The sequence below is a fragment of the Mycteria americana genome, chromosome Z (assembly GCF_035582795.1).
Source record: "Mycteria americana isolate JAX WOST 10 ecotype Jacksonville Zoo and Gardens chromosome Z, USCA_MyAme_1.0, whole genome shotgun sequence".
In the NCBI taxonomy this organism is placed as follows: domain Eukaryota; kingdom Metazoa; phylum Chordata; class Aves; order Ciconiiformes; family Ciconiidae; genus Mycteria; species Mycteria americana.
This window is the reverse complement of record NC_134396.1, coordinates 15,262,299-15,276,250: the sequence shown is the minus strand read 5'-3', so window position 1 is coordinate 15,276,250 and position 13,952 is coordinate 15,262,299. Positions and strand designations below refer to the sequence as shown.

The 13,952-nt window shown below is 39.2% G+C and overlaps 2 protein-coding genes across 7 annotated transcripts in view; both read right to left on the bottom strand.

The window, feature by feature from the left end:
* The window catches only part of IPO11 (importin 11), a 268,429-nt gene that overhangs the window by 137,129 nt on the left and 117,348 nt on the right, over nt 1-13,952 (bottom strand). The gene's annotated exons all lie outside the window — the stretch shown is intronic.
* KIF2A (kinesin family member 2A) overlaps nt 1-13,952 on the bottom strand; it is a 58,983-nt gene that overhangs the window by 31,317 nt on the left and 13,714 nt on the right. For 4 of the 5 annotated variants that reach the window (XM_075488737.1, XM_075488734.1, XM_075488738.1 and 1 more), the window contains 5 exons: nt 6,037-6,131; nt 4,458-4,574; nt 3,962-4,016; nt 1,178-1,300; nt 516-616 (listed from right to left, as the gene is read on the bottom strand). In XM_075488737.1, coding sequence (XP_075344852.1) covers nt 516-616; nt 1,178-1,300; nt 3,962-4,016; nt 4,458-4,574; nt 6,037-6,131 — 491 coding nt within the window. The remainder of the gene's footprint in view (nt 1-515; nt 617-1,177; nt 1,301-3,961; nt 4,017-4,457; nt 4,575-6,036; nt 6,132-13,952) is intronic. The other variant, XM_075488733.1, reaches the window with a different exon arrangement.

The following is a 13,952-nucleotide window of genomic DNA, read 5'->3' as shown; positions in this document are numbered from 1 at the left end:
AACAACTTGCTGCCAAATAGCTTGCATGATGCAAAGCTAAATTATAAATGCATAGACAGGTTTACAGAAAAAAAAAAAGTCACTGTTCAAACTTGAGCGTCAAATAGATCTCCTACAAAGCATCGAAGATCATAAAGAGTAATTAATCATTAATCATAATGTTGTAATACCTCCTGTAGAATAATAGCCCTATCTAAAAGCCAAAGGTTTGATTATTTTCAACAATATATTTTCCCTAAGAAATAGCTATAATCAGTACTTGATCTTTAAAGAACACACGGTAAGATAAGCAATTGTAAGCAATTATTTCTGTATGAAGAAAAAGAGGGGGAAAACCGGCTAAAGTAATAGTTATGAGAGCAATGCAACCACGCACCAAAATATTTATAAAACTTGTATACAGGATAAGATTATTACAGGTCATAAAAATTACTAAAGATTGAAAAAAGTACAATGATTTTGCAAACTTCTGCTCTTGTTGACATACATTTTCCATCCGCGCTAAAAATACTAACCTGAGCTCTTTTTTCTCTAAGTTCCTGCTGCTGTAACCTTCTTTTTTCACGTTTCTCTTGCAATTTTTCAACCTCTTTTACACAATTAGATTTTCTACGTGCTTAAAGAAAATGATATAATTTTAAAATATTTTCAGTGTTGCATGAATTTAGTATTTACACTGTAACATTTCAATTATATTAATTTATCAATAATTAGAATGCATTTATCAACTACCTTTTCAAGCAAATCAGTATTAGTACAGAATAATTACGGCAATTTAATTTCTAAAATTTATAAAATAAATTAATTAGGAAAAAATCATGGGAATGAGACAATAATTACATGACCAAAAATGTAAGGACAATGACCCTCAAAAAATATTTGGACAGATACATGTGATCTCTTGGTTTGAATTAAAAGAAAGCCCAAGAAAATTAAAAAAAAAAAAAACAAACAACACTGCCATGGTTAAAAAAAGATAAAGGAAAAACAAATTCCAAGCACTAGCACAACTATGACAGAAGTGAACATTTGTTTAGCCACAGCTCTCTGAAAATGCTTCTCGAGGAAGCCTACAGACAACTGTAGACCATTTCTCATTCATGGACAACAACATAATCCAAGAGAATGTACATGTAACGCCCAGAACGAATGAATCCTTGATACACGGTTTACATACAAGGGGGTCCAAATTCCTTTTTTGCAGCTTGAACTGGAGATATATCTGAAACAGTACCATTCTGTTGAGAAGAGGAAGACTGCTCGGGAAGCTGAGTAGGTCGCGCACGGGCAGAACCAACCACTGCAAAGGAAAAGCACAAAGCTCATCTGGACATGGAAGAGCAACTTTTCTACCCCATTCTGAAATGCTTTGTTATGACAAGATAAAACAAGGCCTCTTTCCAGACGCAACAATTTATTGGGGGTGAGAGGGAGCCATACATGTAGAAAGTCTATTAGTAAAGACATTTGGTATGCAGCCTTTTTTTCCTAGTGTTATACACCAATGCAACATAATTATTAAGTACCAATGCTGCACATGCATATTTTTAAATACTCTACTACAGAATTAGTACAACTTATTATGCACACAGAATGAAGCATGTATGTGGACATATGCAGTCCTGAAGCTTAAAGTGCTGAAATTTTATTTATATTGTGATTATACCCAAAAACTGAATAAGAAAAGAAGCCCTGCTGTTTCACATTCTCTGGATGTTACAAAACGGTCCCACCCCATTGTGCCTACGATCTCTGGAGGAGCAGAGGGATACAAATGAAAGGCAGCAAAGTGCAGCTCAATCTGTGAATGGAAGAAACAAACCTTTTTGACACTACACTGGAAGTGATACAGATACAATCAATATGCCTAAGCTTATGGATTGATTCTATATGTGCTAAGGATGCCAATTTCTGAAGATGCAGTGATGTCTGTTTCCAGTGAATGCAGTGGGAGTGGTGAGCATGCAAGCCTCTTTGGTAGAGCTTTTAAATTGTCTTTGAAAGAGTTGCTTCAAGCAGCTCTGCTTCAGCTGGCCCATTTCCTGCACACGTTCCTAACGGAGTCTGCCAGAAGAGTACAAAAGTGAAGGTACCAGCTTTGATGAGCAGCCTAGAGATAACATTCCAAACAAAGGCCAGCTCACTGTGCAACATGGAGACAACTATGGAAACAGGTATCGAATGGGACAGACAAGACAAATGCCCAGATCATTCCAAATATGATAGGAAACTAGTTTATATCACAAACTGACTACACTAAACAAGACAGTGTGCTGAGAAAAGCTTAATTATAAGGCCAACAAAGAACAAATACTTATGCTGACTGTGAATAGTAAGATGCATAGGACCTATTAAAATACAAGTTACAGGTTATTCCATACCAAACAGACCATTTCCTACAAACAACAACATGTATGGATGTGAGGAGAGCCCATCAATCAGATGTCTCAAATTTAAACCATATTATTTTGAAAAAAATCATCCCCTCCTCATGAGATTTCCCATTTGTTTAACACCCCCAGAGGCAAATGGCAGAAGGGAGAAAGTGGTCCCAATCATCCACCAGAAGAGCCTGAACACTTGCAAAGATATGCAAGCCTACTTGTTTTTCAAGTTTAAACAGATGGACTGGAATCCAGTCTGAATTAATGACAGTAGATTAATGCTTGGGAGAAGAATCATCACCATCATCAGTACAAGTTAGTTAAGTTTAATGCAGGAGAGAAAATGAAAACAATAAGCAGTAAGTATTCTTTCTCATGTTATAGATGCGTTACATCTGTATTCATCCAATATGTACTTTTCACCTATCCTCCTGTGGTATTCCAGCATTTCTTAATATATTTTTTGCTATTAACTGTAGAGTGAGAAATAACCCGTAGGGCTTAAGTGCTCTTTGAATGAATGTTTACACACAGACTGTTACAAAACTAAGCTAAAAAATTGAAAGTGTAAGAATTTTAAGTGCACTACTTAGTGTATATTGAAACACTCAATTAAGCTGAAGCAAATTGAGGATGCTTTAGCTTGGAAAAGTCCACACATGACTTAATGTAGCATAATTAACTAACTGCAAATTTTTGCACCTTCTGTTCATTCAGCTTAACTTTCCTAATGCTATATTGCTTAAACTTGCATTGTCCAGGTTTCAGCTGGGATAGAGTTAATTTTCTTCCTAGTAGCTGGTATAAGACTGTGTTTTGGATTTAGTATGAGAATAATGCTGATAACACACTGATGGTTTAGTTGTTGCTCAGTAATGTTTATGCTAGTCAAGGAGTTTTCAGCTTCCCATGCTCTGCCAGGTGCACAAGAAGCTGGGAGGGGGCACAGCCAGGACAGCTGACCCAAACTGGCCAAAGGGCTATTCCATACCATAGGTTGTCATGCTCAGTATAGAAACTGGGGGGAGCTGGTCCTGGGGCAGCGATCACTGCTCAGGGACTGGCTCAGCATCGGTCAGTGGGTGGTGAGCAGTTGCATCACTTGGGAGGATTTTTTGTTTTTCCCTGGGTTTTGTTCCTCTCCCTCTCTCTTGTTATTTTCCTTTTCAATACGATATTATTATTATTATTATTATTATTATTATTATTATTATTATTATTATTATTACATTTCAATTATTAAACTGTTCTTATCTCAACCCATGAGTTTTCTTACTTGTTCTTTTCCAATTCTCTCCCCCATCCCACAGGGAGAGGGAAGGGTGAGCAAGCGGCTGCATGGTGCTTAGTTGCCGACTGGGGTTAAGCCACAACATGCATATAAATACCGTTTGTACAGTATGAATTCCTAAATATACATAGGAGTAATTCTAGGAATGATGTACCATGTCTTTTACACATCACATGCATACATACCAAATTAGAAATGCAGAACTATTAAGGAATGTTAGATTAGCAGGAGGTTAAAATGTTCCCACATTTTTTACTTCCTGGAAATGGAAAGAGATAACATTTACCTCTGTTATCTCTGGCAGGGTTGTCATTCTTAATAGCTGCCACAGTTCGTCGACTCTACAAAGAAAGAAATGTCTGTTATTCGACCACCTTATTATTGAAAACATAAACTGCAGCCCCACCTCTATTTCTTTCCAGTGAATGAAAATAACACAATGTCAGCAATACAGAGAGGTGACTGCTGCCAAATCCCTCCCTAAAGAGCCTAGGGTGAAGACTGCTTGAACTATATGTACTGTTTGAAAACAACCTCCAAAACCTTTTCTGTATTCTTCCTTGAGATACATTTAGTTATATAAATATTAGTCCCCAAGTCCCTCTCCACCAAACCTTTCTTAGATAATTTTTAGAAACCCCTGTTCACCATAGGAAAAAGAAAGGAACACAGTTATCAAGTAGCTCCACAGACACAAAAGTTAAAGTTAAAAACTGAAGCATAGCAATATGTATAGGAGTACTGTAAGTTTAACATGAGCATGTTGCACAGGTATTACCAACCTTCACAATTTTGTTTACTTTGGCTGCTGGAGGTGGTGGTGGTGTCTCTGGACTAGGTTCAATATCTTCATCAGGAGCAAGATCTGGATTAAGTGAAAATATGCTCTCCAAGTCAATCTGTGTAAAAGAATATAAAACGCATTTATGAGTCTTAGAACAATATTCACCTTCTCCATTTCTCCTGTTATGTTTGAGAATAAACAATAAATATATTTAGTGTTTTTACCCTACAATTTGCTAATTCTATAACCTGAATTATCTTATTTTATGTTCACTAAAAACAGCGTAAGCTTTGGTGTTCGTATTAGTTGAAAACACACCCTTCAGAAAACGGATGAACTAAAAATGACCAATAGATATTCATAATTTTGTGAAGAGATTAAATTAAAACAGAAGTACCCACTACTACTGTAGTAATTTGACAATTACTGCAGAATATGAAAGACATTCTGTAACATAAAAAGAAAGAGATCTCAGTTATTTGAAATTTCCCAGACAGTGCAAAAGAAACAGATTAATTACAACCCAAAAGATAAAAGCGCAGTTGAAGCCAAGTTAAACTTACCATGCTATTTTTTTCTTTTAAGTTTTCCTCATTCAAAATGCCACAAAATGTAAGGGGGAGAGGGGCAGGATCCTAAAAATAGCTGGCTTCAGATCTATTGAAACTTGGTTTCCTAAAAATCATAAATAGCTTTGGTGTCTATAGACTGCCATTTCCCCTGGCTGGACCTTTCAAAGACCTCACTACTGTATGGATTCTGTGTGTTCAGAGGGATGAGCTCAGCTGATGAGATCACCAGGACATTCTCACAATTTTTTTTTTTCTTTTTCCTGTGTTTTCACAAAACCGGTGAAGGGTAATTATTTCTGAGATGCTTCTGCAAATCTCAGCTGAAGCTGGCTAACACAGAATCACAGAATCACAGAATCGTATAGGTTGGAAAAGACCTTTAAGATCATCGAGTCCAACCATAAACCTAACACTACCAAGACCACCACTATACCATGTCCCTAAGCACCTCAACCAAATGCCTTTTAAATACCTCTAGGGATGATGAACGTGGTCCAAAATTTAAAGGAAGAGGGGATAGCAAAGCGTTACACACAAAGACACAGTTTCGAAAGGAAAACAAGGCTGGAAAATTATTGCCAAAAATAAATAAATAAACAAAAACCCTAGTAGTGCAATTCCTCAATAATAGAAACACAAAAAGATTTCTAATCTAGCTCTCCCACTAGTTTCCTGTCTGAACTGCAAGTCATTCTCCCTCTCAAAAATTTGATTTTTCTACTTGTAAAAAGAAGGTAACAAGGTCAGCCTTTGTAACCTAGTTCAAAATCAATAGATGAAAAGAACTATTTAAAAGCTATGACACAGAGCTCAGGAAGTCAAATTTAATAAAACAGAAACCGGCATTTGCCCAACAGCTCCCATGCAAAACAGCCTGTAACCAAGGAATCATCAAGTAAATTAAGATTTATATTTTCTCTTTGTTTCCAGTGCAAATTCCAAAGTAATATTCATGTAGATTACACATTTTTTAAAAGAGAAAAGTTCTAAAATAATTGAGTTTACCTCTTTGCCTTTAGTATCTCCATTTTCAATCCATTCAACAGTTACACTTTCATTATCTTCATTTAGGGATGTTACCATAGCTTGGTGAATTCGGCCTAGAAAGCAAACACAAATGATCATTTATTAACTGGTGGAAAATTTTTCCAGAAGTTTTCATCCCTGCACTGAGACATGCCGTGAGAGGCAGGAAGAAGAGGGTTAAAAAAAATAAGTTGATAAATAGAAGATGATTCCTGGCCACACACTGTGAAATGGCTCAGACCTGATCCACCAGCAGAGGCTCTAACGAGAAAGTCAGCGTACAAGTGAAAAACACAATGAACAGAAAACCAAGTGGTAAGTAAACAAAACGCCACGTGAAAGCCACACCACGTAGACTCTCTTTTCCGAGAGAAGAAAACTCCAATACCACAAGTCTCCCACAAGTGATAAAGTCTCCTGAGGTGCACTCCACAAAGGCTTGTTTGTCCCCCTTTCTAGGCTGATACAACTTTACATGTCCCAACACAGGAGTGAAGCCCCCTGAAATTGTATTCTGATGTCCATTTCTTATGGGCATCCAATTAGTTGGTAATTCAACTAAATTAAATTGCCCGCAACAATAATACAAATCACCATTGTAAAAACAACTGCTAACACAGACTGCTGAGCTGGAGTTAAGGTGCCATTGCTTTGACTTCTCCAGTGAAAGACCCAAGGTCAGCAGGCCCCCATAAAGTACAAGAAAACCAATAAACTTTCAGTATGAATAGGATACTTCTTCTTAAATATGTAGTGTACCACAATGTTTTCTATGTCCTATTTTCTACACGTTAGCAAGGCGCAATTGGAAGAACAGAGCAGCCAAGCACTGACAAAAAAGGATCAAGACCCAGGCGTCACATTGATTTCACATCTGTGTTTGCCCTAAGACTACCAAGAATCAGGGTTTCTAAAGAACACGAGTCCAATGCGACTGCTCCTCTAACACCCTCTTTTAATGAGCCATGGCACGAACAAGCAATCCCTCACGTCACCCACCCCGAGTCCCCAGGTGCCCAAGGGCCACGTGCAGCTGCCAAAGCACGAGCGACTGTCCTGGAGCCTGTGCGTATGCTGCTGCTGCCGGGCACCCGCTCGGGGCGAAACACAGCACGGCCCTTACACGTCTGCTCTGGTCTGGGTCTCCTCCACCTTGCATCTTCTCTTCTCCCTTCCTAAAGATCCCAACCTCCCAAATTCACTCCAGTTTTCTCCTCCGCTGATTGTTTCAAACTTCTGCTTTAGCCATTTCAGTCATAATTTGACAGTTTTCCAAAGCTAAGGTTTTATACAGTCTATGCCTCTTACGGCCTGCTGAGGGACAGAAAGGAAGAAAAACCTTGACCGATATCCCAAATTATCTCACCTAATGGCGCAAGTAACAAATGTATACTGTCAATATTGCTTTCATTGCAAAGGCTGCCTAAACATTCACACCTAGATAAAATTAAGCAAGAAGAGAGACTACGGGGAAGAGTCATGGAAGGTAACACCAAATCTGTGTACTCTAACATAATGTGCAGAGGAAGAGACTAACTGAAACTCAGGCACAGCATAGCACTCGGGGGACTCGCAGAGCAGCCGGCACCCCTGGGCAGCAATGCTTTCACATCTGCGGTGCTCACCTCGCCGCCAACATACATTACATACACATTTACAACCTCTGCGCTTGTCCTTGCCCAAAGCATAAGATTCACTCCACCACTAAAGAAGGTTAAGTAGTTTTTTTACTTAAAAAAAAAAAAAAAAGCCTCCCGTTCCTTTCCTCTAGCATTCGCTAGCTTTTATTTCCCTGACCTGTGTTTTGACTGAACAAACTCTTCCGTTTGTGCTTCCTGAGCACCATTCTCCCGGACGGCCCAGCTGCCTGCTCTGCTGGGACAGCCTGGCCTGCATCCCCCATGGATGCGCTGCCAGGAGATGCGTGGGCAGGGACCACCGCCATGCCCTTCGCTCCGCGCGGGCACTCGTTCCTCCATTTCCCCTCACCCAAAGGATGTTGTGCAGGCACACATCCTGCCCCCGGGACCCTACCCGAATTCTGCTGGTGGCTGGGCTGAAGCAGGCTCGCCACGCACGATGTTCTCGCACCTTATTTCCTTGGACTAGCATTTTTGTGCACGTTTTCTTTGTGCAAGGTCCTCTATGCACCTCTCCATTAATTTTTCTGCATTTAATAACCTCCAGGGACTTAATTTTGTGCAAGAACACCCTGTTGTAGAACTGTTTCAATTAGCTATCTGGTCCATCAGCAAAGCAGCAACAGAAGCCACTGTCTTCCTGCAGCAGTGCCACTCCTGCCATTTCTACAAAGAGCATGCTGGGATGCAAGGACACAAAAACTGTGGGAACTGGAAGACTCCTCAGGCTTACATTGGTATAATCTTCTGCTACTGTTTTAAGGCTTGCCCCAGCTGTCAATCCCAGATAAAGAGAAAAATGATATATGAAAAATGTAAGTTTAGAAAAACATATTCTATACAATATTATAATAATTTTTAGTATCTTACCAAATTTTATAAATTTTGAAGAAAAGCACTATTCACAGCTAAAACCTGTAATACTGTATTACTCACAGAGCTATCATATAAGTCCTATTACTTGCTCCTGTGCTCTATTTCATTTGACAGAGAACGAATAATAATTAAAAAAGGTTTAATCTTTGCCATAACAAGTGAAAGGAGATCAAAGCAGGCTCATGAATGAATAGAAAATACTGAACAGTGTCACAAACACAGTAAGCCAGCATGCTGTAACAAAAGAATCACGATAAATCTTCCGTCTCTGTGCCAGACTTCATCCATTCCCTGGCCAAGAAAGTCAGGACTGAATTAAAAAAAACACTAGCAAAAATAAAAGTTATGTCCATCTTCCAAATACTCTCAGCTTAAATAGAAAATGTATACTATAATGTTTAAACTGGCAATGTACCCATACAATTCGTTCCTAAAAATTCTTCGTGTTACTAAAAGTTTACATGTTATTGAACTGCCAGAAAGCACATTTACATCTTTACAATTGCCTCTTGCTCTCTGCAAACAGTATTCCATTATATTTTTCTAGTACACAGCTGAATACAGCAGCTGTGAAATTCAGGAATGCCAGCAACCAATTAGGCTGGCATAAACCTTGTCTAGCATATAAAACAAGACCAAGCTGCAAATGCTAAAGCATAAGAGCCAAATCAATCTGCAGAGAGTGGTTGAAGGCAACGTCCCTGATTTCTGGTGTATTTTCTAGAGTTGGTATCAAAATGTGAAATGTAAACATGTCCATGTAAACATGGATGTGCATTATGACAAAGTGAAAAAGGAACAAGTGATTCGAGAAAGACTGTCTTCACACACATCTCAAAAACAAGAGGAAAGTAGAGCCATAGTGCTGATATACTGACTCTTCACTCAGCGTTTCTTTAATTTCTAGTGACTCTCCTCACATGATTAGAATTCACATCACAGGCAAAACTTTTTCTGGGAAGTCGTTCCATTGCTATAGGGCTCAAAACTAATGGAGCAGTTATTTGAAAAGGCTATTATTTGTATAAATATGTTCTGTCATACAGCATGTGACATCTGGCTTACCTCCTACTGACTAGATCATGCAGAAAATACCACTGCAAATATGACAGTAAGACAACATAAATGTATGTGAAGCCAACACTTTACAATTACCTTAAATACACGTTACAATATTCTCACCCTAATCAATACGAGTGAAGAACATCAACTCTCCATTCCCCCTCTTCCTAGTCCTCTGATGAACATTTGACAAACAGAAGAAAGCAAGCATAAACATCTCCAGAAATACCAGATAAATCCCCTCTATTGTAAGAGTCCTTAGGGTAGCTAGTTGTGCAGAAAAAGGTTTAGGAAGCAACAGCAAAAGCAAATAATCAGGACTAAATCAAACATTTTAACTAACCCTCAACCTAGGTAGCAGTGCCAACTGATCGCAAATACCAAGCTGTACTTAGATCCTTTCCTCTAAACAAACTGAATATTTTCTACCTGCAAAACTTCTCCAAACCACCACAATTTTGACACAGTGATCAATGACAGTACTAAAACCATGGCCTTTTCATCTTCCTAATACTTTTCAGAAACATAAGTTATCAGTGTTAAATATGGGTCGGTGATTTCTAAATTACAGTCTGGGCTAAAGTGCTGGCTGACATGTGACTCAAATCTCTTTGCGCTCTCCCAAGTGACTCAAGAAATAAGGCTGGAAAAAGACCACAGACTTCCCCACCCTTCCACATAATTAAAGTGCACCCACCCCAAAAGACACTGTACTCGCACTTCTCATGCAGAAGTTTCACGAAGTCTTAGAAATATCTTTGAGCCATAATACTTAAAAATTTACACACAGGCTCTGGATCAGGCTATGGAGAAGAAAGGTTCTTAATTTTCACTAAGACCCTCTCATTCCTCCCCCAAAAACAGCAGCAGGACCCTGCCCAGCAGCATTACTCTATGACCATCATACAGTTGTGTAAGCATGTCAGCTCAAACCGAGGCAATTATTTTTAGCAGGACCAGGCTACGGCAACGTTAACAGACCCAACATTCAGTAAAGGAAACTCACAGCTTATGTTACATGCTCTGAACTTGCCACTTCTTTAGGAGCACAAATGTGTTACATTAGCTCAGGCAGCGGTCCATCAGATGAGCTCTTAGCTTTTCTAAATGCATCAACAGTAGATGTTTCACAGATGAATGTAAAAACATACTAAAACTTAGCATCTGCTACAGAGCCTTCCTGAGGATGACCACTGCAACAGAAGTTACCCATCCCTTAAAGGACTGTAAGAGGCATTTGTGAAATACGCATGATTTTCCTAATCACGTTCGTGAGGGACTAACATGAGTGTTACCTTATCTAGAGACACCTGGACATGATAGACCTTCACCTTCTGCCACTTCATATTCAAAAATTAAAATTGCGAAAAGTAGAATTTTCTTCACTCTCTTTTAAAAATAATACAAACCCCAAGTTACATATACAAAAAAAGGAGAAACATGAGGCTGCAAATCCAGAACCAGCATTTACCAGAATTAACATGGTCCAGAAAACTGTTTCCTGTGCTACGGGCTCCAATCCTGGCGACCCTGGTGGAAGGCCCTTCCTGCTCTCACAGAGCTCAGGGAGGTGAAAAATAATCCTCCACTCACCAAACAATGCCTATACCAAACTTCAAGGAAAAAATCCCAAGGAAAAAGATAATTCCAGGTTCAGTGTCTCCAGTAATGTCAACTGTGCCGACATCCGTATTCAGGCAATCAGTGCTTGTCATGGTCCTCCCTGCGCTACACAGACAGTCCTGCTGCTAATCCCCCAAGGAAAAAACGGCAGTTACTAGTGACAGATGTTTCTTTCTCCACAACACTAACCATATTTGATTTAATTTTGTTTCAAAGGTTCATTTATCCACCAACAAATAGGCTTTTATTTTCTTTGTATCTACCACAGTTAGGCTTTAGTTTTGTTTTATTTAATCATATAGATTTATTTTGGTTTTGCCAGCCGTCCTTATTATCTTGTCTGTTACCTTAGTTATACTGTCATCACACTGTCAAATGGGTCACTAAACATACACAGTACCTGCCATATTTCTAAACCAAATTCTTAAATATTAAAAAAAGCCATATAATTTTAATGAAAGATACATTTTAATATTTATTTTTGTGGATGATCCCTAGCTACCAACTCATTTTGTTTTATTCTCTAAACTATCACAGCACTACCCAAGTCCTTCAAATGACAAGCATGTTACAACCACATTTTACGATCTCTGTAAACCTCTACAACATAACAGACGAGGATTTTGAGAACAGAAACTAACATTACCCAAATTGAGCTTCCCATATCTGCCTGTATATTTCAGCTTTGAATTAAAATTGAACTTAATCTACTCTTGCCCCCATCTAGAAAGCTACCAAACTCAGAAAAATCCCTATCTAAGATATGTATCTAACCTCTGTGCAAAACCCAATCAAACATAGTGCTTTAGAAAAGCAAAGTTCACAGATCTTACTGACAGTCCACTAACAAATGAGGAGGGGGGAAAAAAACAACACATAGACATACCACTGAACTGTGTATAATATTTACCTTCAAAATACCAACAGCACATTTAATGTCCCTCATACAGCAAATGGCACACAAGCGACTTTTTGGTTCCCCTTGCATTCAACACCAACAAGCCCCTCCACCCCAAACCACTAAATTATAATTCGTCGTGCTCAGTCTAGCTGAACTTGTTAGCTGTCCACACCGATGCACCATCTCTAAAGCAGTTACCTAGAGCTACATCCCAGCGCTGCTGTTACGGTTTTTACTTCTCTAGTAATTCTCAAGTCTCCAATCTTTTCACATTGTGATTCATTGGGTTTTTCTGCTGACTTTTCATTTTGCAAGCCAATCTGTAAAATCTCCCCTTACATTCAAAACAAGTTTCCTGTGGTTTCCCCAGTTAGAGGAACACTTTGGTTTTTTACTTCCCTTCAAGGTAGATCCAGTTTCTTTTGGGGTTGGGGAGCTAATACTCTTTTGAGCACATTTCAAAGGGCATTATTTCACATTAGTGAGCTCCTCCTAAAACATCTTCCCTTTATTTGCTTTCAGAAGCTTCAATTGCCAGTGAAATCAATGGCAGCCCACCCACTGGCTTCACAAAAACTTATCAAGAGTATTTCACCACCATAGTATTCAGAAGCTAGAGCTACATCTTGCCTCTGTAGGTGTCAGTGTCAGAGCAGGAGAGGAGACTTGTTTCTAAAGCAGCTCAATTCATAAAGCATCACATCGTGATGGCCAACAAATGCACTGATATTTAGATATTTATCAGCAAGTTATCTCAGCTGTACCGTGCCAGTCATCCTATCATTTTTAAGAGCAGATAAGTTCTCCACATACAACTTAGCCACAGAAAAAGATACTTGGAAGGAAGCACCTGTCCAATCTTATTAGATATGTACTACCATAAATCTCCTAGAAACTCTTCAATAAACTGAATACGTTTCACCTTTACGTTACTAAGTGGTCTGCCTCTGCTATTCATGCCAGAAAGCTGCACTAGTACCTTGCTGTCAACACATACAAACTTTTTTACAGATTACATGTGTTCACAGTCATTTATACTGAGTGCTTTCTTTTCTAGCTTGTACAAACACACCTGTACAAGAACAGTGAGCCTATCTTGTCCTGGTTTGGGCTGGGATAGAGTTAATTTTCTTCCTAGTAGCTGGTATAAGACTGTGTTTTGGATTTTAGTATGAGAATAATATTGATAACACCCTGATGGTTTAGTTGTTGCTCAGTAATGCTTACACTGGTCAAGGACTTTTCAGCTTCCCGTGCTCTGCCGGGTGCACAAGAAGCTGGGAGGGGGCACAGCCAGGACAGCTGACCCCAACTGGCCAAAGGGCTATTCCATACCATAGGTTGTCATGCTCAGTATAGAAACTGGGGGGAGCTGGCTGGGGGGCAGCAATCGCTGCTCAGGGATGGGCTGGGCATCGGTCAGCGAGTGGTGAGCAGTTGCATCACTTGGGTTTTTTTTTCCCTGGGTTTTGTTCCTCTCTCGCTCTCTTGTTGGTTTCCTTCTCATTACAATTTTTATTATTATTATTATTATTATATTTCAATTATTAAACTGTTCTTATCTCAACCCACGAGTTTTCTTACTTGTGCTTTTCCAATTCTCTCCCCCATCCCACCAGGGGATGAGGGTGAGTGAGCGGCTGTGTGGTACTTAATTGCCAGCTGGGGCTAAGCTCTACCTGTTTCACAACAAGCTCTACCTGTTTCAGTCTTTTAGGATTATCTCCTTTTCTGACATTGTCAACCAGGATGAGGTGCAATATCCCACAGGAGCTCCAGACTGCTCTCCACAG